Below are 24995 nucleotides of genomic sequence, written 5' to 3'. Positions count from 1 at the left end.
CTATCCGCTCTTAATTTCTTCCGCAAGTCTTTTGCGCTGTTTCAAACATAAAGATATGAAGGTGTGGTGGCGTGGCGGTTACACTACGTGCAGGCACGAACGAACGAACGAACGAACGAACGAACGAAAGACGACAGAGTTTACAGCCGCGAATTTTCTCGGGAAGAAAGATAAAATAGATGCGATCACCTTCTCAAAAGTTACTTAGCAACGAATATTGTTCAAATTGCTGAACAACGACGGAGAAAGGAATTGTCCACTTGTAACCTGCTCTTTCTCCCTACACTCCGCCCTGTTGTCTACGAACATTCAGCTAGCATCTACAAACATACAACCCCCCCATATACTGCTATAATGTGTCCAGATTAACGTCGACGAACGATCAGTGCGCTTATATCGATCGCAAAAATAGCTAATGCGGCCCTCTAATAAACTTGGATTCAACGAAGTAGTTCGTAACACCACTCCTTGTGCAGTCTCGCTTGACCAGCCTAGAATGCCCGAATAATTCTAAACCACTCTGCTCAAGGTTTCATCCAGCGCAGGCTTCGGACAGTAGACGTTCATGGCATTCCTTGCCCATGGGCGAGAGATCTACCATGCAGGGCTTATGTGCCGAACGCGTTCTGCCCGAGCATGGAACTGGAACTGAACTACCGTGAACTAGTTGTACTCGCACTGAACTACTATGAACTGAACCAGTGAAATATACATCTCACCAAATCCGTGCAGTGCAGCGAAATGTGTCTGTCGGGTCATCCAACTAGAAAAGAGAACCAGAAGAAGGGCTCCTTAACTGCCCGCATTTTATCGCCCTCCGCGCGACGTCGAACGAATGGAAACTTCACAGAAAGGCTAGCGCTGCACAATGCGTGAGCCATGCTGCCTTACCTGGAACACGTAGCCGGCTCCCGCGACTGATAGGCCTGACACACGAACCTTCGCTTCACTGCACGTACTTGGTAAGGCGGAGCAGAAGAAAATTGAATGGACATTCAGGCCCAGGTCAGCTGAAGCCAATGACGATTCAATCCCCTCTTCGCTTTCTCGCTCACTTTGTGCGCTGTTCCAGGACACAGGAGAAACGTACCAGGCCTCGACTCCTCAGAGGTTCACCACTCAGGTGGTCAGTTGGTACGCGCTGCAGACGAGCGTCATGTTCGCCTACGCACCGGCCATCGAGCTAATGTACGCGAACAGTACGGAGGCCGCTGACGCGCACAGGTGGGCCTGCCTCCATCTTTCCACTTCATTCTCCGGCACGGCGTACGGCTTCCTGGCGTTGGCCAGGAACCGTTTCGAGGACGCCTACTGGGAGACACGCTCCATCATCGACAGGGTAAGCAGTGCGAGCGAGCACGGCACAATAACGATGGCCAGGTCACTGCATTCAACTAAAGTCTGTCCGCTGCTGTAGCTTGGCTTCATTCCCCGATTTATACGTTTTTGTCAGCAGTGTGACACAAAGTTGGCACCTGCCACCACGTGATCCCGGAAAACACCCGGTCAGCAGTCTACTTCGCAGAAGGGGCTAAAGAGTTTTTTCTCCACATCATAGTTTAAGGGTTTAAGGGTATAAGGTGCAGTGGTGGCGTAGAGGTAGAACACCCGCCTCGCGTGCAAGAGGTCAGTGGTTCGAATCCCGGTTCCGCGCAATTTTCCACCGGTTAAAAAAAAAATCCGCGCGTTGATAAAATTGCATAAACAGGCCTGGAGTGTGGCCTGATACGGGTGACCAGAACCGGTAACGCACTCCCTCACCAGAGCAGGATTGGCCACCCTGGTGCAGTACTTCGCCACAACCTCCTATATGAACACAACCAAGCAGCTGCGAAGCAACTGACCACGGCGGCGGTCAGACCTGCAACGCAGCAGAGGGTGCTAAGAATAGCTACGTACAGGCCGCCATTGGAATAGGAACATGGCAACGTTTAACGCTAGAACGTTATCTAGTGAGGCGAGTCTAGCAGTGCTGTTGGAGGAATTAAAGGGTAGCAAATGGGTTATAATAGGGCTCAGTCAAGTTAGGAGGCCAGACGAAGCATATACAGACAGTGCTAAAAAGCGGGCACGTCCTGTGCTACCGGGGCTTAGCAGAGAGGCGAGAATTAGGAGTCGGATTCCCGATTTATCAGGATATAGCTGGTAACATACAGGAACTCTATAGCATTAACGACATGGTGGCAGGTCTTGTTGTGAAACTTCCTTAACAAGAGTTACAAATTGAAGGTCGTACAGGTCTACGCCCCTACATTCAGTCTTGATGACCAGGCAGTCGAAAGCTTCTATGAAGATGTGGAATCGGCGATGGGAAAAGTCAAAACAAAATACACTATGTTGATGGGCGACTTCAATGCCAGGGTAGGCAAGAAGCAGGCTGGAGACAGGTCAGTAGGGGAATATGGCATAGGCTTTAGGAATAGCAGGGGAGAGTTATTAGTAGAGTTTGCGGAACAGAATAATATGCCGATAATGAATACCTTCTTCAGCAAGCGGGATAGCCGAAAGCGGACGTGGAGGAGCCCGAACGGCGAGACTAGAAATTAAATAGACCTCATACTCTGCGCTAACCCTGGCATCATACAAGATGTGGACGTGCTCAGCGAGGTGCGCTGCAGTAACCATAGGATGGTAAGTACTCGAATTAGCCTAGACCCGAGGAGTGAATGAATGAATGAAACCGCGTTTATTCCACATTAAAATGCGCCGAAGACGCTGCGGTGGAAAGAGGAGGGGTGTTATTGCAAAAAGGGTAGGGTAAGGCTCAGTCAGTCAGTCAACAAACTTTATTAAGGTCCTAAGGAACTACTAAGTCGTAGTTGCGGGCCGCTCCCACGTTGGGTCCGGAAGACCATGGTCCTCCGCCCGTTCGCGGGCCCTTTGGACAGCCCGTAGTTGGTCCTGGGGATCGCCGCTTTTAAGGGCCTCTTCCCAGTCCTCTTGTTGATTAAAAGATGCGTTTTGTAACGCAGGGCATTGCCAGAGCATGTGTGCTAACGAGCAATACTCTTCATTGCACTCGGGGCAGTGTGGGTCGATGTCCGGAGCAAAGCGGCTAAACTTTCCTCTCGAAGGGAAAGATCCCGTTTGTAACATTCTCAATGTGGAAGATTGAGGTCTGGTTAGCTGTGGGTGTGGCAGCGGGAATTGCCTGCGCCCAAGCTGATAGTGCTTAACTATTTCATTAAAAGAGAGTAGAGGATCAGAGTTATGCTCACAATCCCGACTGCTTAGCGTATCAGGACCATTGCGGAATGTTAGACCTCGCGCCTGGTCATGAACTAGCTCATTCGGGTTGGGTTTGCTGGAATGTACATTGGATCCCATGTGCGCCGGGAACCATGCAATAGTGTGAATAGCATCAGGCGGTCTTTGCTTGATTATAGCCGCCGCCTCTTTTGAGATTAGGCCAGATAGAAACGCTCGTATGGCTGATCTCGAGTCAGTGTAGATGTAAGGCCGCGAGGGGTCATTCATAGCTAGCGCGATGGCAGCCTGTTCAGCCGCCGCTACCGTGGTGTGTCTTACCGAAGCTGCATTAAGAATTTTCCCATGAGGATCAGCTACAACAGCTACAAATGAATCCGTGCGCCCATACTGGGCAGCATCTACATAGGTGGTTAATTGCAGGTTTTTGTGCGTAAAGTCAATGAGAGAGCGGGCTCGTGCCTTGAGTCTAGCTGCATTATATTGGGGGTGTACATTCCGAGGGAAAGGGCTAACTTGAAAGGTTGCTCTAACGGCGTGAGAGAGCATGATGGCATTCTCGTCGACTGCCAAGGGGGCTAGACCTGCGGACATTCATATGCTTCTGCCTGCCTTCGAAGACGAGAGGCGGACGGTTTGTGCCGTTCTTTGGGCTTCGACTACCTCCGTCAGGGTATTGTGAACCCCTAATTGTAGGAGCTTCTCCGTGCTGGTGCTAGTGGGAATTCCCAGTATGTGTTTAATGTTTTTTCTCATCAGCGCATCAATTTTGGCCTCCTCCGAGCGGGACCAATTGAGCGCCGATGCTACGTAGTTTATGTGACTCATCAGGAACGCATGATACAGCCTAAGAAGATTGCTCTCACTGAGGCCGCCTCTGCGGTTCGAGACTCTTGTGATTAATCGGAGCATGTTTTCCGTTTTTGCCTTGACGCGGACAACAGTTTGATTGTTGCTTCCCTTTGCATTTAGAATCAGACCTAGAATCCTGACCGATTCGACTCTAGGAATCATCTGACCAGATTCTGCGTATAGGTTAATAGGAATCTGTTCGAGAGGGGTAGAGTGCCTCTTGCCCCTGCGATCCGGTCTATAAAGCAGTAGTTCTGACTTTGAGGGTGATAGACAGAGTCCCGTCCCTTTTAAGTACTCTTCCGTAATATCCAAGGCCTCCTGAAGGGCATGCTCCACGGCCCCCTCGGACCCCCCACCGGTCCAAACGGTGATGTCGTCCGCATAGAGCGCATGATTCGTGCCCTCGACCCTAGCCAGTCTTTCCGAGAGGCCTTTCATCGCTATATTGAAAAGGAGGGGTGATATTACTGCACCCTGCGGAGTGCCCTTAGCCCCTAATTTGAACTCGTCGGATCTTAGTTGACCGATTTTAATAGTGGCTTTACGGTCCCTTAAGAAAGAGCTGACGTAAGCGTGAAAGCGTTTCCCTAAGTTCAGGTGCGAGATGGATTCCAGAATGAATCTGTGTGTGATGGTGTCAAAGGCTTTGGCGAGATCTAACGCTAAAATGCCTCTAACATCCCTGGTGTTCACGTCGATAATCTGCCTTTTGATGAGAAGCATGATGTCTTGCGCGGATAGAGAGGGCCTGAAGCCTACCATGTTACACGGGAACAGTTCTCGTTCCTCGATGTATCTCGTTACTCTCTCATGGAAGACGTGCTCAGCCACCTTGCCCACGCAGGACGTGAGCGAGATTGGCCTAAGGTTCTCGGGTGTCAGTGTTTTACCTGCTTTCGGGATAAGGACAACAGAGGCCGTTTTCCAGTCCTGTGGCACCCAGCCAGTTTCCCACGTGCGGTTTATCTGTTCCGTAAGCTTCTCAATTGATTTCTCATCGAGGTTACGCAGGAGTCTGTTGGAGATGCCATCCGGCCCGGGCGCCGAGCGGCCGTGTAGCTCGTGTAGCACCTTTCTGACTTCCGCTTTAGTCACCGGGGCATCAAGCTCCTCCATGGTTTCGCCTGTATACTCTGGGTAGTCCTCGTTCCCCGTGGGGCCTAGGGGGAGATACCTGTCCTTTAGGCTCTGAAGTATGTCTGCATCTGTTAGCCCCTTTCCTTTAAGATTATGAATTATTCTATCAACAGCTAGGGCCTGATTGCTTTTGGATTGGGAGTCATCTAACAGTTGCTTCAAGAGGTTCCATTTGCCTCCCGTACGCATCTGTCCGTCGACTGCCGAGCAAACCTCGTTCCATTGCTGCTTGCTCAATTCTTGGCAATACGCTTCGATTTCACGATTTATCATCGCTACTTTCTTACGCAGCCTCCGATTGAGCCTCTGTGTTTGCCATCTGGCGAGTAATGAGTTTTTGGCCTCTACCAGGTGCGCCAAGTGCGCATCCATCCTGCTTACTTTTAAATCAGTTTCGACTGTTTTAGTAACAGCCTTGACGTCCTCTTTGATTCTCCTTAAGAGGTCTTCGAAGGACTCGTACTCCTCCAAGTCCTCTCCCCGGCGTTTACGGAAGGCGTCCTAGTCTACTACGGTGAACGCCCTAAGGGGGCTGCGGCAACTTCCAGAGAAATCTCCACAATAAAATGGTCACTTCCCAGGTTTTCTTGCTTATTGTGCCAACTAACAGAGGTGGCATTCTTAACAAAGGCCAGATCCGGCGTGGTGTCCCGCGAGACTGAATTACCGATGCGCGTGGGAAACTGTGGGTCCGTAACTAGCTCTAATGAGCAGTTTGTAACCGCTTGAAGTAGATTTATTCCTTTAGGGGAGTGTCTCACATAACCCCACGCCTCATGCGCCGCGTTGAAGTCTCCAGCTACCACAAGTGGAGCATCCCTTGCTTTCGCCGCCGCCTTGGCTATAATCGATAAGAATGCCTGGTGACGGTCCCTCGGGGAACTGTAAATGTTTAAAATGAAAACGCTGTTTTTAAGCCAGCTGCTGGGAATGATTTCGATAAGAAATACCTCCGCCCTCGTGTTGCCCAACTGCAATTTGTGCTCTTGAAAGGAACACTTCTTTGCAACTAGGACCGCCAGGCCGAGTTTGCCCTCTCCGGTTGCCGAGATAGCTCGGTAACCTGGAAATGACGAAATTTCAGTTCTAGTTTCCTGTAGTAAGATAACATGTGGTTTGTTCGACTGTGTCGCAATAAGTTGCTGCAGTGGGGCCTTTCGCCTCTGAAAACTGGCGCAGTTCCACTGCCATATGATAAATTCTTTAGTGTGTCCCGCCATTGTTAAGGCTCGAGAGGGCCTCTAGGACGCTACCTGTAGCTTCTCTAGCTGCCGCTGGAGCGACTTCCATGCTCACTGGTTCAGCGCGCTTAGTTTGCACGTTTTCTAGAACTTGTACTCTGAAGAGCAGCATTTGATTGCCCTTGATCAATTCATTCACTGATTTTTGTAAACGGTCCAGCGAGCGTTGCATCGCTGCCTCCGTCGTGGCAGTTTCTTCGGCTGCCTCCTGCGAGGACGTGGCCCTACGTTTAGCAGTACGCGCCTGCACTTCTCCGTTTGCCGAAGAGGACTCTTGCCTTTGCTGTAGGTTTGCTTGCCGAAAGGCCTCGAAATCGGCCTTCATCTTTTGAATTTCTGCCTTCAGGTTAGCGTTTTCTTGCAAGAGCTGTGTTACTCGGGGGTCTTCCCTATGCTCTGGCAATGTTACCTGCGTTACCTTTGTTGGCGCCTTGTCAGTCTTGGGCTTGACTCGGTCCGCCCATGAGGGTCCAGGTCCTTCCTGGATGCGCGCCCGGGATTGGGAACGCCCCTTGGAGTGGGAAGGTCCTCTGGAGTGGGAGCGGTCCCTGAAGCGAGACCGGGGGCGCCCTCTGGAGAGGCTGCGTTGACGATCCGCTGGAGTCAGCGAACGCGCACGTCCAGGCGCGCTTGTCAAACTGAAGTCACGTGAACGAACTTCCTGGGCCACCTGTGACATCTTGGCGCGCCTGCGCCGTCGTCGTCTTTGTCGTACTATGTAGGGCAGCTGGAATCGCTGCTTGCACTTGCGGTCCGCAGTGAGGTGAGGACCCCCGCAGATGGAACACTTTGGCGTGCACTGATGATCCTCGGCTGGGGAGGCTACACCGCATCCCCTGCATTTCTTTCTGCTTGGGTTCGGGCACACATCAGCTCGATGTCCCAAATCGCCACAGTTGTAACACACTTCCACTTGTCTTCTGTATAGCGTGCAGGGCAGCATGCCCGCGCCACACATGACGTAGTTCGGCACTCTCATACCTTCGAAGAGCACCACCACCGTCGTAGTACTCTTGATGCGTCTCACCTCGAGCGCTTTCGGGTTCCGTTGGTTGACAATCATGGTCCGCAGCTGAGCATCGCTGAAGTCGGCGTCGACCCCGCGAACGACTCCCTTGCATGTGTTGTCCGAGGCGGCTAAATAAGCTGCCACGTCGTACTTGCCTTCCCTGAGGTGTATCTGCTGAACGGACGCGTAGGCACACGCGTTTTTTCTCACCGGCGTAGAAACCACCAGAATGTTCTGAGCAGCGTTGGGGCAAATGATATCTTCACCCACTTCGTCCGGAGCTAAGGCCGCCGCCATGGCCAAAGCTTGGGCTAGTCGAATCGTACTGACTTTCTTAACGTCGAGGCCTCCTCTTGGTCTGACGATGATGCGTATATGGTCCCGAGGCATTTTCGGGAGTCTTGAGGCGTTCGCGAGCTGCTTCATCGCGCTCTGTCGGGTGGCCGTGCGGCGGCCACCTTTCCCGCCATTGTGCGTCTCCGTGCTGGCCGTCGACTTCGGCGTCTCCGGTCGAGCCTTCTTGTTTCTGCCCACTGCTGTGGTCCAGCCCGGGCAATTTGCTTCGGCGGGGTCGATCTCGACCCCTTCCACCATCTCAACTTCAGGCATTTCGCCCCACAACGCCGAGTAGGCCGTGGCTTGCCACGGATGCCGCGCCGACGCTGGGCTGCGTTCGGTAGAGTGAGCCGACGAACACCTTGCTTGGTAGTTCAAAGTCTCTCAAATTGTCGAAAAGCTCACCTGTCGACAAGAGTCCGGTATGGGCTGGTTCCTTGCTACATACTGCGTAGAATGATGCACAACTTTCCAGGATTTGTCAAAAACATTCACCAAAATCATTTGAAAAAGCAGGAGCCGATGTTTGCGCGTCCGCACTACTCGGCGCCCCCTGGCGTTCTCCAGGGTAAGGCTGCGTCCGTTTTATTAACGAACTTCCTGGAGGCAGCTAAGTGAGGGCCGCCTGACGCTTGTGGCTGTCGCGGAGCCGATCGCCGACGGGTGGTGCTGCAGGGTCCTGGAGGAACAGCAGCAGTGCTCGCCAGAGCTCGATGGCATGGTCCGGAGACGTGGTATCCGGGCAAGCCCAAGTCCGGAGAGAAGAAGGCCAGGGTCCCCGCTGTATGGTGGCCAGGGCACGAAGCCTTGGTGGGATGTAGAGGGGGCACTCCCAACAAAAGTGGTTGAGATAAGCACGACATGTGCACATGGAACAGAACCCACTTACGGGTGGCGGTGTGCCACCCCTGTGGAAACGGTTCAACAAGTGTGGAGTAAGGAAGGTGCTTGTCTGAATCCTCCGAAGCAAGACTGACTTTCACCGTGTGAATACCTTCGGTGGAAGCCACGGTATAGAGAGTGGATTGCCCACTTCTGCGAGGTAGGCGGCACGTCGTTGTTTGATCGCATGCTTGTCTGCCATCGGGTCTGCTACCTCAGGTGTGGTAGCTAGGAGAGGATAAGGATTATCGGAGGCTCTGGCTAGCGCTGTAGAGAGATGAGCGCGCGCCAGTCTATGAGCCTTCTCGTTTCCGGGGATACCGCAGTGCGCAGGGACCCAGTGAATGGTAACATCGTGACCGCATTCGCTAAGCAGGCGTGCTTGGTGCCGGATCCTCTGCAGTACGAGATCTGTGTAAATAACATTAGCACATGGCCGATGGGAAGCCTGGGAATCTGTGTACACATGATGGTGAACAGGGTCAGTTTGAGACGGAGTTGCGAGGGCCCACTCCAAATAATCTAGGATGGCTATTAGCTATATTACATATATAAATAATATATAATGGCGGCGGTTCTGATTTTCATTTGTCTGGTCGTACCACGCAGTGGCATAACAGGTGTTACTAGCGTAGTCTGCAGGCAGTGAAGCGTCCCTGTATACGATGCGTTAAGTCAAGGAGAGTGAACTCGTAGCCTTAGCATGCCTCTTGGCGTATGCAAGGCGCCGCATTCGCTGAGTAGGGTCCATATTGAGAGGAAGTGGCCTGCCATCGGTGAGAGCCGTGATTTCCCACGACGGCGTGTTGTTGGGCAAAATGGGCATCTAGTTGACGTCATACCCGAGGAGCATGAATGTGTGTCGCCCGGCTTTTTGTGGCGCGAAGTCTCGTCTCTTGTGTATAGCTGTGCATGTCTACGAGCTCGAAACGGAGGGAACGGAAGAAACTGGCACATAAGAAGCCGATCAATTTGTTAGCGGTAAGAGAGAAAATAGAGCAATTCCAGATCAAGCTACAGAACAGGTATTCGGTTTTAACTCAGGAAGAGGACCTTAGTGTTGAAGCAATAAACGACAATCTTGTGGGCATCATTAAGGAGTGTGCAATAGAAGTCGGCGGTAACTCCGTTAGACAGGAAACCAGTAAGCTATCGCAGGAGGCGAAAGATCTGATCAAGAAACGCCAATGTATGAAAGCCTCTAACCCTACAGCTAGAATAGAACTGGCAGAACCTTCGAAGTTAATCAACAAGCGTAAGACAGCTGACATAAGGAAGTATAATATTGTTACGTAGGATGACGCAGACGAAAAGCTATGTACAAATATATTTACAAGGAAAATACGCTGCGCTAGGCCAAGAGGCAACAGCCCGCGCTAGCATCTAAATCGTCGTCGTCGTCTTCACACTGCTCGCCTTTCGTGATCGCACATATTGTGCCGTAGCACTACCCCCGGCTGCAAAAGCGCCGTCCCGGAGCGACTAAAGATCGGACTCGGAAGCAGTGTAGTAGGCCTTGAGCCTACTGACGTGTACGACATCACTAGATGCCACAGGAGAGGACGAGGTTGAGCCCACAGGAACAATTTCGTAAGTCACAGGCGTCACCTGGCGCAGCACGCGGTAGGGCCCTGTGTATCGCGAAAGAAGTTTCTCGGAAAGTCCGACGTGACGAGAGGGCGACCACAGGAGCACGAGCGCACCAGGTGAAAACTGTACGTCACGATGGCGGGCGTTGTACTGACACTGCTGAGTGGTCTGTGAGGCCGTAAGTCGAGCACGGGCAAGCTGGCGTGCATGGTCGGCGAGGGCGATGGCGTCGCGCGCATACTCGCTTGTTGAGACCGCAGCAGGAGGAAGTGCCGTGTCTAGGGGCAAGGTAGGTTCGCGACCGTACAGGAGATAAAAGGGAGAAAATCCGGCGGTGTCGTGCCGGGAAGAATTGTACGCAAATGTTACGTAAGGAAGGGCAATGTCCCAGTCGTGGTGGTCCTTGGAAACGTACTTGGCCAGCATATCGGTAAGAGTACGGTTTAACCGCTCTGTCAGGCCATTGGTTTGAGGATGGTATGAGGTAGTCAGCTTGTGTTGAGTGGAGCAGGAACGTACAATGTCGGCGATAACTTTCGAGAGGAAGTTACGACTACGGTCAGTGAGCAGCTGTCGCGGGGCGCCATGAAGCAAGATAATGTCACGCAAGAGAATGATGATGATGAAGCAACATTTGCTGGGCCCGAAATAAATCGGCGGTGCACGCAGGCACCAGACGGGGTGGTTCCCTAGTTACGGGACCCATATGTTTCCAGCAGCTCCTGGCCCCTGTCCGTCAGTGCGAGCTGAATCGGTAGGGCGGGGCTGGATAACAAGGTCTCCCATCGCTCAAGGGGTTGGGGTTTGGGGGTGTTGGTGGGAAGGGGAGGAGGGGGGGTCTTGAGCTCTGTGCACTCTGCCAAGACGTGCGGCAGGGTGCCCTTTTCCCTTCTGCAAAAAGGACAGAGCATATCGTATTCCGCAGGGTACATGCGGTTCATGAGTACGGGGTGCGCAAGCGATCCCGCCTGCGCTCGACGCAGGATCGTCTGTTGTTGCCTGGTGAGTTTGGGGTGCGGTTCTGGCAGTCTGCACCTTTCCTCTCGGTACATCCGGGTAATGTCCCGAAAGCTGGTAACCGGGTGCGGTAGCTCTTCCGGCTCGTGCTCGGCCCGGATCGACATTTCTCGGGCATGGTAGTCGGCGATGGTGTTGCCTGCTACCTGCGAGTGAGCCGGGACCCACACGAGCTCTATGGCTCTTCCCGGAGGCTTGTGCTTGGCTAGAATGGCTCGGGCCGCGGAGGAGATTACCCCCCTGCGGAAGCTTCTGTAGGCTGTCTTTGAGTCGGTGACTACGGTGTCCACGCTCGGCTGCGTGAGTGCGATGGCCACGGCCGCTTCTTCGGCAACTGCGGGGTCTGTTGTCTTCAGGGACGCGCTGACGATCAGCCTGTCTTTTGATGTAACCACCACCGCGGCACGGTCACTGTGTTTTTGGAGCGAGGCGTCCGCGTAGAGGACCGTGGGGTTCTCTTCCAGTTTCCGGGCTAGTGCTTTAGCACGCGCGGTGCGCCTCTCGTCGTCCTTGCCCGGCGTCATGTTCCGGGGAAGGGGTTTTGTCTGAATGATCGTTTTCCAGTCTTCCGGAAGGGCCATCTTGATGGGTACTGGCTCGATCTGCCATCCTATTTTGCGTAGGAGGGCTTGTCCGTGTACCGTGTGACTGAGCCGGATTCTCTGATTAGAGAGGTGGGCTTCGATGAGCTCCTCCACAGTGTTGTGGGCGCCCATGTCTAGCAGTTTTTGAGTGGACGAGTAAATAGGCATGCCTAGTGCTTGTTTCGTCGCCTTACGAAGCATCGTGTAAGAGAGAAAGTCATCACGCAAGAGAAAGTCCGCGACGTCAGTGGCGCAGCTGGTAGGGAGAGCCCGAGTGATAGCGTATCGGGTGGCGTAATCAGTCGCGACGGCTACCCATTTGTTCCCAGAGGATGACGTGGGAAAGGGACCGAGCAGGTCTAATCCAACACGAAAGAATGGTTCCACAGGGACGGTGATCGGCTGGAGATGACCGGCAGGTAGCACCTGAGGTGTCTTCCGACGCTGGCAGGGATCACAGGCAGCAACATAGCGTCGAACGGAGCGAGCGAGACCAGGCCAATAGAAGCGGCGGCGGACGCGGTCGTACGTACGGGTTACCCCAAGATGTCCTGCAGTGGGTGCGTCATGCATCTCAAAGAGCACAGCCTGTCGTAGATGTTTTGGCACGACAAGAAGAAGATCAGGGCCATCAGGGAGAAAGCTCCTTCGGTACAGAATGCCGCCCTGGAGGACATATCGGCGAACGGATGCGTCGGTAGGTGTAGAGCGCAGACGCTCGATGAGTACTCGCAGCGATAGGTCTCGGTACTGCTCATCGGCGATGTTAGCGAAGGCAGACACAGAGAAAATGCCGTCGGCGGTACTACTGTCGGCGTCGTCAGGCTCGTCTACCGGGTAGCGAGACAGGCAGTCAGCGTCCTTGTGTAGTCGGCCAGATTTGTAGGTGACAGAGAACGAATATTCTTGGAGGCGTAAGGCCCAGCGACCAAGTCTTCCTGAAGGGTCTTTCAATGAGCATAACCAACAAAGCGCGTGATGGTCTGTGACAACGGAAAAGGATCGGCCATATAAGTATGGGCGGAATTTCGCAACCGCCCAAACTAGGGCCAGACACTCACGCTCAGTGATGGAATAGTTGCGCTCCGCGGGTGAGAGGAGCCTGCTGGCGTAAGCGATAACACGGTCGTGGCCACGCTGGCGTTGTGCTGCTCCAATTCCGTGACCGCTGGCATCAGTACGGACTTCGGTAGGCGCAGAAGGATCGAAATGGGCCAGAACGGGAGGCGTTGTGAGAATGTCGATTAGATGAGAGAATGCAGAGGCCTCGTTATCGCCCCACTGGAAAGGAGAGTCTTTTTTCAAAAGGTCGGTTAGTGGTCGTGCTATGGCGGCGAAATTCCTCACGAAACGGCGGAAGTACGAACAAAGGCCGATGAAGCTGCGCACATCCTTGACACACGTCGGAACAGGGAAGTGCGTAACAGCATGGATCTTGCCTGGGTCCGGTTGCACTCCGTTCGCGTCAACGAGATGTCCAAGGACGGTAATCTGGCGACGGCCGAATTGGCACTTCGATGCGTTGAGTTGCAGACCGGCTCGCCGAAAAACGTCCAGGACTGCTGAGAGGCGCTCGAGGTGCGTAGCGAACGTTGGGGAGAATACGATAACGTCGTCCAAGTAGCACAAGCACGTGGACCATTTGAAACCGTGAAGAAGGGAGTCCATCATGCGTTCAAAAGTGGCAGGAGCGTTACATAGGCCGAACGGCATCACCTTGAATTGATAAAGACCGTCGGGTGTCACAAAGGCAGTCTTCTCGCGGTCGAGATCGTCCACGGCAATCTGCCAATAGCCGGAGCGAAGGTCAATAGAGGAGAAATAGCGAGCACCGTAGAGGCAGTCAAGGGCGTCATCAATCCGAGGTAGGGGGTACACGTCCTTTTTGGTAACCCTGTTAAGGTGCCGATAATCCACGCAAAAGCGCCATGAGCCATCCTTTTTTACCAGCACAACCGGTGACGCCCAAGGACTGCATGACGGTTCAATAATGTTCTTGGCAAGCATTTTGCGAACTTCTGCGTGAATAACTTGACGCTCAGCTGGTGACACTCGATACGGGCGGCGATGAATAGGAGGGGCATCGCCGGTATTAATGCGATGTTTGACAGCTGTAGTTTGGGCTAAAGGAGGATCGTTAAAGTAAAAAATATCGTGGTAGGAAAACAGAACGCGGTAGAGTTCACGAGCGTGCTCGGAGGGCAAGTCGGGCGCAATCATTTTCCGTAAGTCAGCGATGGAACAATTTGTCGACTGCGATGGTAGAAAATTATCGGATGAAGTGTCGTCTACTGCAATGGATGCTACTGAGTGATCCTCGAACGAACAAAGCTGGGCCAAAGACATCCCACGTGGCAGCACTTGTGTCGTCAAGCCAAAGTTGACCACTGGCAGGCAGACGCAATTCGCCGTAATAGATAAAACTGTATGGGGTAGTGTGATCCCGTGTGTAAGGAGGACGTCTTGCATAGGAGCCGCGATGTAGTGACCGTCGGGGACTGGTGGGGATGACACTAGGTCAACGTAGGTCAGTGCCGAAGGTGGCAAGCGAACGAAGTCGGCGGAACTGAGGCGACTGGGGTGTGGTTCAGTAGGATCCAGAACAGGCAGGTCAAGGCGGAGAGTACTGGCGGAACAATCGATGAGAGCAGAATGTGCGGAGAGGAAGTCTAAGCCGAGGATGATGTCGTGGGGACAGTGGGCGATGACTGTGAATAGCACGATTGTTGAGCGATCGGCGAAGGAGACGCGGGCGGTACACATACCAATTACGGGGGCTGTTCCGCCATCGGCGACACGGACAACAGGCGTCGTGGCGGGCGTGATAATTTTCTTGAGCCGGTTACGAAAGTCAGCGCTCATTACGGACAAATGCGCCCCAGTGTCTATGAGAGCAGACACGGAAACACCGTCGACGTGCACGTCAAGAAGGTTCAGATGAGTGGGCAAAGTCAGTAGAGGATTTGGCGGCGTACGGAGCAATGCAGCGTCACCTCGAGGCGCTGCATCGTCTAGTTTTCCGGCTGGGAGCGGCGCCCGAAGGGAGTCGGCGAATAGGAGCGACGGGGCTGGGGAGAGCGAGATTGTCGTCGGTGGGGCGAAGGCGAACGAGAATAGGGGCGGTTCGTTGCAGGAGAATCAGTGGCGGCATTATCGGAGCGTGCGGCATAGGGACGAGAAGGGCCACCTGAGGGGTGAGAGTAGGCAGTATAAGTAGACCGGATCGGGGAACTCCAGCGACTACGACAGTGCCGAGAAATGTGGCCGATTCGATGGCAGTGGAAACAAATAGTCTTGTCGTCAGCAGTGCGCCACTCAGATGGGTTGCGGAAACGTGGTGGGTAAGAAGATGCGGGACGGGGCGAAATCGAAGAAGCCGGGCGGTGTATCAGGGCGATGGGCCGGGTGGGTAGCAGGGCGATGGGACGAGCAGATGGTGTGAAGACCCATGTTTTCAAACTCCTGGCGGACAACTGCCTGGATCAGTGAGACCGTGACTGCAGATGTGTTGGTGGGACTGGAGTCGAAGGCAGCCGGATAGGCGGCCTCGATCTCACGCCGGACGATCCTGGTAACATCGGCAGTGTTGTTGGGACGAGGAGCGTCGGCACAGGAAGATGTCGCTGGGGTGTTGGGAAGACGGGCAAACTGCTGGTCAATACGTCGGCTTTTGGCGAGTTCCAGGCGGCGGCACTCTTTTATAACAGCATCCACCGTGGCTACGTTGTTGCAAACGAGCAAGTTGAAGGCGTCATCGGCAATGCCTTTGAGGATGTGGGAAACCTTGTCTGACTCAGTCATGTGGGTGTCAACTTTGCGGCACAGAGCCAAGACGTCCTGAATGTACGTGACATAGGGCTCTGTTGACGTCTGCACACGGCCGGAAAGCGCCTTCTGCGCGGCAAGTTTTTGACCGTAGGGGTTGCCGAACAAGTCTCGAAGCTGTGTCTTAAGTGAATCCCAACTGGTGAGCTCATCTTCGTGCGTGCGATACCAAACTCGAGGTGTGCCACCGAGGTAAAAGACTACGTTGGCGAGCATAATAGTAGGGTCCCACCGGTTATTGCGGCTGACGTGTTTATAGAGGCTGATCCAGTCATCGACGTCTTCCCCATCGTGGCCCGAGAATACGCCAGGATCACGGGTAGCGGGGAGAGTGACGTAGGTCGTCGAAGGGGCAGCAGGTGTCGGAGCCGGCGGAGTCGGGTTGTCGTCGCCGGGAGCCATGAAGGAAGGCTCGACGTACCGGCCACTGCGAAGGTCCGTGACGAGGTACAGGGAACGTCCACCTCCACCAGATATGTTACGTAGGATGACGCAGACGAAAAGCTATGTACAAATATATTTACAAGGAAAATACGCTGCGCTAGGCCAAGAGGCAACAGCCCGCGCTAGCATCTAAATCGTCGTCGTCGTCTTCACACTGCTGGCCTTTCGTGATCGCACATATTGTGCCGTAGCAATATGGATAGAATTGAACAAGCTCTCAGGAACGGAGGAAGCCTGAAAGCAGTGAAGAAGAAACTAGGAATTGGCAAGAATCAGATGTATGCGTTAAGAGACAAAGCCGGCAATATCATTACTTATATGGATGAGATAGTTCAAGCGGCTGAGGAGTTCTATAGAGATTTATACAGCACCAGTGGCACCCACGACGATAATGGAAGGGAGAATAGTCTAGAGGAATTCAAAAACCCACAGGTAACGCCGGAAAGAGTGAAGAAAGCCTTGGAAGCTATGCAAAGGGGGAAGGCAGCTGGGGAGGACCAGGTAACAGCAGATTTGTTGAAGGATGGTGGGCAGATTGTTCTAGAGAAACTGGCCACCCTGTATACGCAATGCCTCATGACCTCGAGCGTACCGAAATCTTGGAAGAACGCTAACATAATCCTAATCCATAAGAAAGGGGACGCCAAAGACTTGAAAAATTATAGACCGATCAGCTTACTGTCAGTTGCCTACAAACTATTTACTAAGGTAATCGCAAATAGAATCAGGAACACCTTAGACTTCTGTCAAGCAAATGACCAGGCAGGATTCAGTAAAGGCTACTCAACAATAGACCATATTCACACTATCAATCAGGTGATAGAGAAATGTGGGGAATATAGCCAACCCTTAGATAAATAGCTTTCATTGATTACGAGAAAGCGCTTTATTCTGTCGAAACCTCAGCAGTAATGGAGGCATTACGGAATCAGGGTGTAGACGAGCCGTATGTAAAAATACTGAAAGATATCTAAAGCAGCTCCACAGCCACCGTAGTCCTCCATAAAGAAAGCAACAAAATCCCAATAAAGAAAGGCGTCAGGCAGGGAGATACGATCTCTCCAATGCTATTCACAGCGTGTTTACCGGAGGTATTCAGAGACCTGGATTGGGAAGAATTGGGGATAGAAGTTAATGGAGAATACCTTAGTAACTTGCGATTCGCTGATGATATTGCCTTGCTTAGTAACTCAGGGGACCAATTGCAATGCATGCTGACTGACATGGAGAGGCAAAGCAGAAGAGTGGGTCTAAAAATTAATCTGCAGAAAACTGAAGTAATGTTTAACAGTCTCGGAAGAGAGCAGCAATTTACAATAGGTAGCGAGGCACTGGAAGTGGTAAGGGAATACATCTACTTAGGGCAGGTAGTGACGGCGGATCCTGATCATGAGACGGAAATAATCAGAAGAATAAGAATGGGCTGGGGTGCGTTTGGCAGGCATTCTCAGATCATGAACAGCAGGTTGCCATTATCCCTCAAGAGAAAGGTGTATAATAGCTGTGTCTTCCAGTACTCACCTACGGGGCAGAAACCTGGAGGCTTACGAAAAGGGTCCTATTTAAATTGAGGACGACGCAACGAGCTATGAAAAGAAGAATGATGGGTGTAACGTTAAGAGATAAGAAAAGAGCAGATTGGGTGAGGAAACAAACGCGAGTTAATGACTTCTTAGTTTAAGCCAAGAAAACGAAATGGGCATAGGCAGGACATGTAATGAGGAGGGAAGATAACCGATGGTCATTAAGGGTTACGGACTGGATTCCAAGGGAAGGGGAGCGTAGCAGGGGGCGGCAGAAAGTTAGGTGGGCGGATGAGATTAAGAAGTTCGCAGGGACGACATGGCCACAATTAGTACATGACCGGGGTTGTTGGAAAAGTATGGGAGAGGCCTTTGCCCTGCAGTGGGCGTAACCAGGCTGATGATGATGGTAGTTTAAGGGTTATGTTTCTTGATGATGTAAAATATTCCAGACAAGTTGTGTGGATACGGCTTAATGAAAGGGAAAAATGTCGTTGACTCGACCGTAGCACATAGACTCAAAGTAAATCCAGACGGGTTTTGCAGAAAGCCTCGCCATTAACTACAATTGGTCCTGGTCTAGGGATCGAACCTGGGACCAACGCTTTTCTGGGTCAGCCGATCTAGCAGCTGAACAAACCAGAAGACTAGCAAATCGCCGCGAGAGGCTGAAGTAATGGTCATCTCGAAGCACAAAGAAGTTGAACATGACAAATTAGTTCTGCAGAGAGAGAGAGAGCGAGATCGTGAAGAGGAAGAGGCGCTATTTTCTACGGCACTTCAGGGAGCCCGTTTCAGCGCCACAGTTCCGCAAAAGCTGGTTAAGGTAGAGAAATATTTCTGAAAGGGAATTGGCAACCGCCCAGCGCGGCACGTAGCTGCAATTAGAACACATGAGGGTTTCTTTTCCTGCGCAACCCGTTTAAGTTTTCTACTTATCTGCGTGCTATACCATCGGGTGGATGGCAATTTTTCCCTTTCATGTGTTAAAATATAAAAAAAGAAACATTTCATTTCATGGTGGATAGACAGGTATGTCGATGAGTGGATAAGAAAGTAGGTGGCCAGGTAGGCGGGTTCATATAGGTGTGTGGGTATTAAGGTGGACGCACGCGTAAACAAGCGAGTTCGCTCCCTCGCCTCGGTTCGGGTATCTTCGACACGAGAGATTACGTGTCCTGCGGTGAGATTCAACCAGGGTCCCCCAGCATGACCGCCGGATACTCTACCCATTTCCCCTTACCCTCCCGCGCACTTTCACCAGTCAGCAAATGACGTCAGCTAGAGGTGGGGAGTGAGGCAGGGAAGACAGCAAACTAGGGGTACCACGGCACTACCGTAACCCCAGGTGACGGACGCCTTCCTTGGCGACTTCGTGGGCGTGCACTGGCGCTCGAGCGACGCGCGCGGCCTCCGGCTTCTGTCGCGCAACCGTCTCTCCATCAGCCTGCTCCGGCACGCGGCCGACGTGTTCGGGTCGTGGGCTACCTACTACCCGGTGCGCAGCTCGTTCATCGCGGTCTGGCAGTGGGCCTCCAGCGGCCGCCTCCCCGAGGCGTTCCTTCCGGAGAGGCGGGAGTGCGACGCCACCTGCTGCGCCCGCGAAGACGGCGTCAGTGCGCTGGTCTCAGCCGCCGGTGACGCCTGCTGCGGCCTGTTCGATGAACTGGTCGCCACGGCTGACTGGCGCGTCCTGGCATGGGAGGAGATCGACGACGACGCCAGCAGTGGCAGCCGGCTGTACCTGGTGCAACCGGTCGCCTGGAACGTTCCGTTCTTTGCACCCGGCCTGACGGTGAGTTGGACAACCTTTTCCACCCGACAGAGAACTTACAATATAAAATCGTTAATGAAACGTTGCAGCTATTCCTACTAGCAAACGTTCACATAAGTTGAATCGGCCCTTCGCAAGACCCCCCTTTATTTGCTTTTGCTGTTGTGTGCGCGTTCTCTTTTACGTCCGAGTGCACTGAAAGAGCGTGAGCTAATGAAAAGGCGATGTGGGGGGGGGGGAGGAGGGGTCGCCGTCCGTCCCCACCTGATTACGTACTCGGCACTTTTTTTGTAAACAGTGGAAGAAAACGAAGTAAAATCGCTATTCTGCCTTGTACGACGAGGGATAACATTACACCTTCAACTATTTATGATACGTTTTGAAGCACCAACCGTTCTCTTGAATTACTAGTATATATGTTTTTCACTTTTGTTTTACCCTGAGCCCCATTTGCATGTCCTATTTTATCAACAGTCGTGCTTGCAAATATGCTATTGTTGAGTAATTTTGCTTTAGGTAGATGTGCTACGGTAGAATGCGCCGGGCGTCTAATGTTAAAAAAGAAAGCAGACTTTTGAAGCTTCGCAGAATCGCAGCCCAATTTATTTATTTATTTATTTATTTATTTATTTATTTATTTATTTATTTATTTATTTATTTATTTATTTATTTGATACCTGCTTCGCCTTTGCAGGCATTGCAGCAGGGGCATACATAAAAATAAGCATCATATTTGAGACCGATAAAGAAACTAATTAGACAAAGCGCGGTAAAAATGATCATTAGAGCCAATGGATACAATCATAGGCGGGAGATCAGTCCAATCTCTTATACATCTAATGAAAAATGAATAGCGCTAGACGTCACCTTTAAAGAAAAGTTCATTTACTTTGAGACTGTGGTCCCTTCTTTGGGATATGTAGGAAGTCGCTTGGATGTACTTCTCCTTATCGATTCCAGTGTTGGAATGGTAGATATTATTAAAACATTTCACCCTGAGGTTCCGTCTATGATCTTTCAAGTCTTCCCATTTAAGTTTACTTTTGCTTTCTCTCATACTAAGTTGACGATCCCAATTACCTAAAACGAATCGCACTGCCCTATTCTGTATTTTTTCAAGCGTATAGGCCAGCTCTTTGGAATACGGATCCCAGCAAACGCATGCGTAATCTAACAATGAGCGCACATGAGTGAAATAGAGTTGTTCTTTTAAGTTAGATGGAAGTTCGCTGAAATTTCGTCTTAAAAAAACCCAGAACACGTGCAGCTTTAACTTTGATGTGGTGAACGGGCCTAGTCCACTTCAAATCACTCGTTAACTAAACTCCTAGATATTTATATTCCCTGGTCGTGCTTAAAGCAGCGTTATTTACGGTATACGTATTCAGCTGGTATGAACGTTTCCTTGTAAAGGTGACGTGAACACACTTTTTAACATTCAATGACACTTCTGAATGGGCACACCAGGATGCTATTACATTCAAATCATGCTGCAGGTATTCGGAATCACGTTCATTCTCTATAGTGCTCTAAAATACACAGTCATCCGCGAACGTTCTGAACGAAGATTTGAGGCCAATAGTAATATCATTTATATACAACAGAAACAAAAGAGGGCCCAGAACTGAGCCCTGAGGAACTCCTGAGGTCACGGGAGCATATCCGGAAGAACAACCATTGAGAACGACTGACTGCTGTCTTAGAGATAGATACTCGGCTATCCAGCCCTGTAATTTACTAATAAGAAGGTCATGAGGAACAACATCGAATGCTTTTTTGAAGTCCAAGAAAATACAGCCAACTACTTTACGCTTATCTATTGCTAGAGTCAAATCATGCGTGAACTCAAAAAGCTGCGTTGAGCAAGAAAAACCTTGCCGAAATCCGTGTTGACTAGGGTGCAAAATATTATGTTTAACCAAATGTGTCATTATACAGCTATAAAGGACATGCTCAAATATTTTGCATGTTATACTAGTTAAAGACACCGGCCTGTAGTTCTCAACGTCATTTCTCGGTCCATTCTTATGAACAGGTGTAACACGTGCTAATTTCCAATCACGAGGTAGTGCTTTCTAAGCTAAGCATTTCGGAAATAAACAGTGACAGTACAAAGATAACGTTATCGAACAGTTCCTCAATATCACTGCTGGAATATCATCAGGCCCACACGCATTAGCTGGTTTGAAACTTTCTAACAATTTTCGAATACCCGGCACACTAAAAGTGACCTCAGGCATCACTCCTGCCTCAGTTGAAAAAACCATGCTAACAACGCGTGAACAACTTTGACTAAACACGGACGAAAAATAACTGCTAAAGATGGCTGCCTTAGACGCATCATCGTCAACGATTGTGTGAGAATATTTTACAGGAGGAATAGATGTATTTTCTTTACCATTGAGACGAACGTTTTTCCAAAACTGTTTCGAGTCCTCTACGAACGGAATTCTTAACAAGACTCGAGAAGTAAGTTCTTGGCTACTGTTTTTTTTGTTCAATTTGTCGTTCTTCTTTTTCTAATATGTCTAAGGACTTAGCTAAAGCCTTCGACGATCTTAAGCGTGAAATGAGATTAGAACTTCGTTCTGTGAAAGACAGCATGAAATTCTGCAGCGACACTTGCGATGAGACGAAGAAGATCACCTCTGAGGTTAAGGCACTGAGAAAAGAAGTCAGCGAACTTGTTAAGTGTAATGAAGGTTTGAGGAGCGAGAACAAGCGGTTGACACGACAAGTTGAAGAGCTACAACAGTACACGAGGCTCAACAATTTGGAAGTAAAGGGCGTCAAGGGGAATTCACAGCCTGTTGATGTCATAAAACAAATTCGTGAAGTTGTTGGCGAGCCAGTCAGTGAATCGGACATCGATACATGTCACCGCATTCCCACTCGGAACTCGGACGAGACAAACATTATAGTTCGTTTTGTTCGACGAGTAAAAAGGAACACGTTCCTTTCTAAGGCAAGGAAACAGAGACTTAATAACAGTATGCTTGGTTCCTCGGATGGAGGGGCTGTCTATGTTAATGAGCATCTATCTCAGTTTAATAAGCAGTTGTTAGGTGCTGCCATTGCACGTAAGAAATTAGTGTCATGGAAATATGTCTGGACTATAGGGGGTAAGGTGTTCGCACGTCAAAGTGAACTGACTGACGCTCTGAGGATCACCGATCATGGTGATCTGGAAAAAATGACTAGGTAAGGTTCCTTTCCTAAGATGGACTGTCGCACCTCCATGAACTGCGAATCAACTTGTGCTGGCTATAATGTTGAAGATTTCAAAACTAAGCTCGGCTCTCTAAAGAAAGGGGTCAGTGCTATTCATTTTAATACTCGAAGTATTAAACACAAGGGTGACCATCTGAACTTGTTTTTTGCGTCCATAAAGCATAGATTTGATTTTTTGGTGTTTACAGAAACATGGCTAACATCCCATGAGGATCATCCCCGCTTTGACAATTACACTTATAATGGATTATCAAGACTTCACTGCAAGGGTGGTGGTGTTGCTGTGTACGTAAATAAGTTGTACAAACATTCTGTAATAGATGAATTTTGCATAATAGATTCTAATGTGGAATGCATTACTGTATCTACTAGAAATGTAGTGGTCGTTGCAATATACAGACCTCCCACCGGTAACAAACAGCTCTTCTTCGACTTCCTTGAAAATTTACTCGTGTATCTCACTTCTACTGGATGCGTATTTATTATTATGGGTGACATAAATATTAACTTATTGTCGAACGATTCATGTGCAGTGCAATTCAATGACACCGTCGCATCATTTGCCTGCTGCAATTGCATATCTTTACCCAGAAGGGTAACTGTTGAAACAAGTAGTCTACTAGACGTATGTATTACAAATCTGATGTCTAACAACATTATCTCTGGTGTCCTGTCCCATGACCTCAGCGATCATTTGCCAATCTTTTGCTTCATGCCTGTCATTCACGATACAGATGTGAAGTTCCCACGGTTATACATAGTAATTAATGCTAACACGTTGGGTATGTTCAAAACATTAGTCGAAAGTTCACATTGGGATAATGTGTACGATACAAATGACGTAAACAAAGCATATAATGCATTTATTAATCAGTTTCTTTGGTGCTACGACACTGCCTTTCCGCTAAAGGAAACTAAAACTTGCAAAAAGTTTAAAAAGCCTTGGATGACTCGGGAGCTATACAAAAGAATTAAAACGAAAAACCATTTGTATCACAAGTTTATCAAGAGCCGTGATGCCAATACCCTCATTGAATTTAAAAAATACAGAAATAAACTTAACCAGGATGTTAAGATAGCTAAATCTACTTACTATATTGATCGGTTTACCAAAGTACATTCTGACAGTAGAAAAGTTTGGCGTGAAATTGCCTTTTTAACTAATAAATGTAATCCGGACCCGCCCCTTACTATTATGACAGTCAATGGCGAACTTACAGGCTCTGATCTCGCAACCACTTTCAATTATTTTTTCATTAATGTAGCAGATTCTGTATGTACGTCATCAGTACCAGACGCACTTTCTAATCTAATCACTCCCTTACAAAACTCTATTGCACTTATGCCAACTACTACTCATGAAATAGCTTCATTAATACATAAGGTGAAAAATCACGTTTCACCAGGGCATGATGGTATGCTATCGGTACCTTTGAAGCATGTATCTTCTTTAATATGTGACGTCTTGTGTTACATCGCAAATCGTATGTTAGAAAGCGGAGTGTACCCAGATCAGCTGAAGATAGCACGTGTATGTACAGTTTACAAAAGTGGGGAAAGAATGACATATCGAATTATAGACCCATTTCTGTTCTACCCGTCTTATCAAAAGTTTTTGAAGGTGTCATTAATACTCGTCTCGAGAATTTTTTCCATAAGTTCAGTGTTATTACTTCCTCGCAGTATGGATTTCTGAAAAACAAATCAACAGAGCAGGCGCTTTTAACAGTAAAAGCGAGAATTATTAAGAATATCGAAATGAAACACTTCACTCTTGGTCTTTTCTTAGATTTCCGAAAGGCATTCGATTGCGTTCATCACAACACCCTGCTACGCAAGCTCAACAGTTATGGCATACGTGGTATTGCATCTGACTTGCTAAAGAACTATTTAAATAATAGATTACAGTATGTTCAAGTTAATGGCATACCCTCAGAGAAATTGGCAATTCAGCATGGTGTTCCTCAAGGATCTATATTAGGACCGTTATTGTTTTTAGTATACATAAATGATATCGCTAACATATCCGAATCGTCTAATCTCGTCATGTACGCTGACGACACGAATATATTTTTTTCTTCCCACTCCTTGTCCCAAATGGAGGCTACGGCGAATGCATACTTAAGAAAGTTACATAACTGGTTATTGACGAATCGGCCAAGCCTCAATTTATCAAAAACTAACTACATAATTTTTCAGCCTATTAATACAGTAGAAAGTATCACTCTGAAAATTTGCTACGAACATACTGAATTAAAACGTGTTTCAAACCATCAAAAGAAACCAGCAAAAGAAAAATATTTTTCTGAGACCTTACCTTCTTTTATGAAATCCTCACCA

At 49.8% G+C, this 24995-nt stretch overlaps 1 protein-coding gene across 2 annotated transcripts in view; it reads left to right on the top strand.

Moving 5' to 3' along the window:
• LOC135910803 (uncharacterized) overlaps positions 1 to 24995 on the top strand; it is an 85266-nt gene that overhangs the window by 51545 nt on the left and 8726 nt on the right. For both annotated transcript variants that reach the window (XM_070538479.1, XM_065442909.2), the window contains 2 exons: positions 1073 to 1339; positions 18999 to 19445. In XM_070538479.1, coding sequence (XP_070394580.1) covers positions 1073 to 1339; positions 18999 to 19445 — 714 coding nt within the window. The remainder of the gene's footprint in view (positions 1 to 1072; positions 1340 to 18998; positions 19446 to 24995) is intronic.

This window comes from Dermacentor albipictus, chromosome 5, assembly GCF_038994185.2.
Source record: "Dermacentor albipictus isolate Rhodes 1998 colony chromosome 5, USDA_Dalb.pri_finalv2, whole genome shotgun sequence".
In the NCBI taxonomy this organism is placed as follows: domain Eukaryota; kingdom Metazoa; phylum Arthropoda; class Arachnida; order Ixodida; family Ixodidae; genus Dermacentor; species Dermacentor albipictus.
Note: the sequence above shows the minus strand (reverse complement) of the source record. Positions and strands in the feature narration are given on the sequence as shown.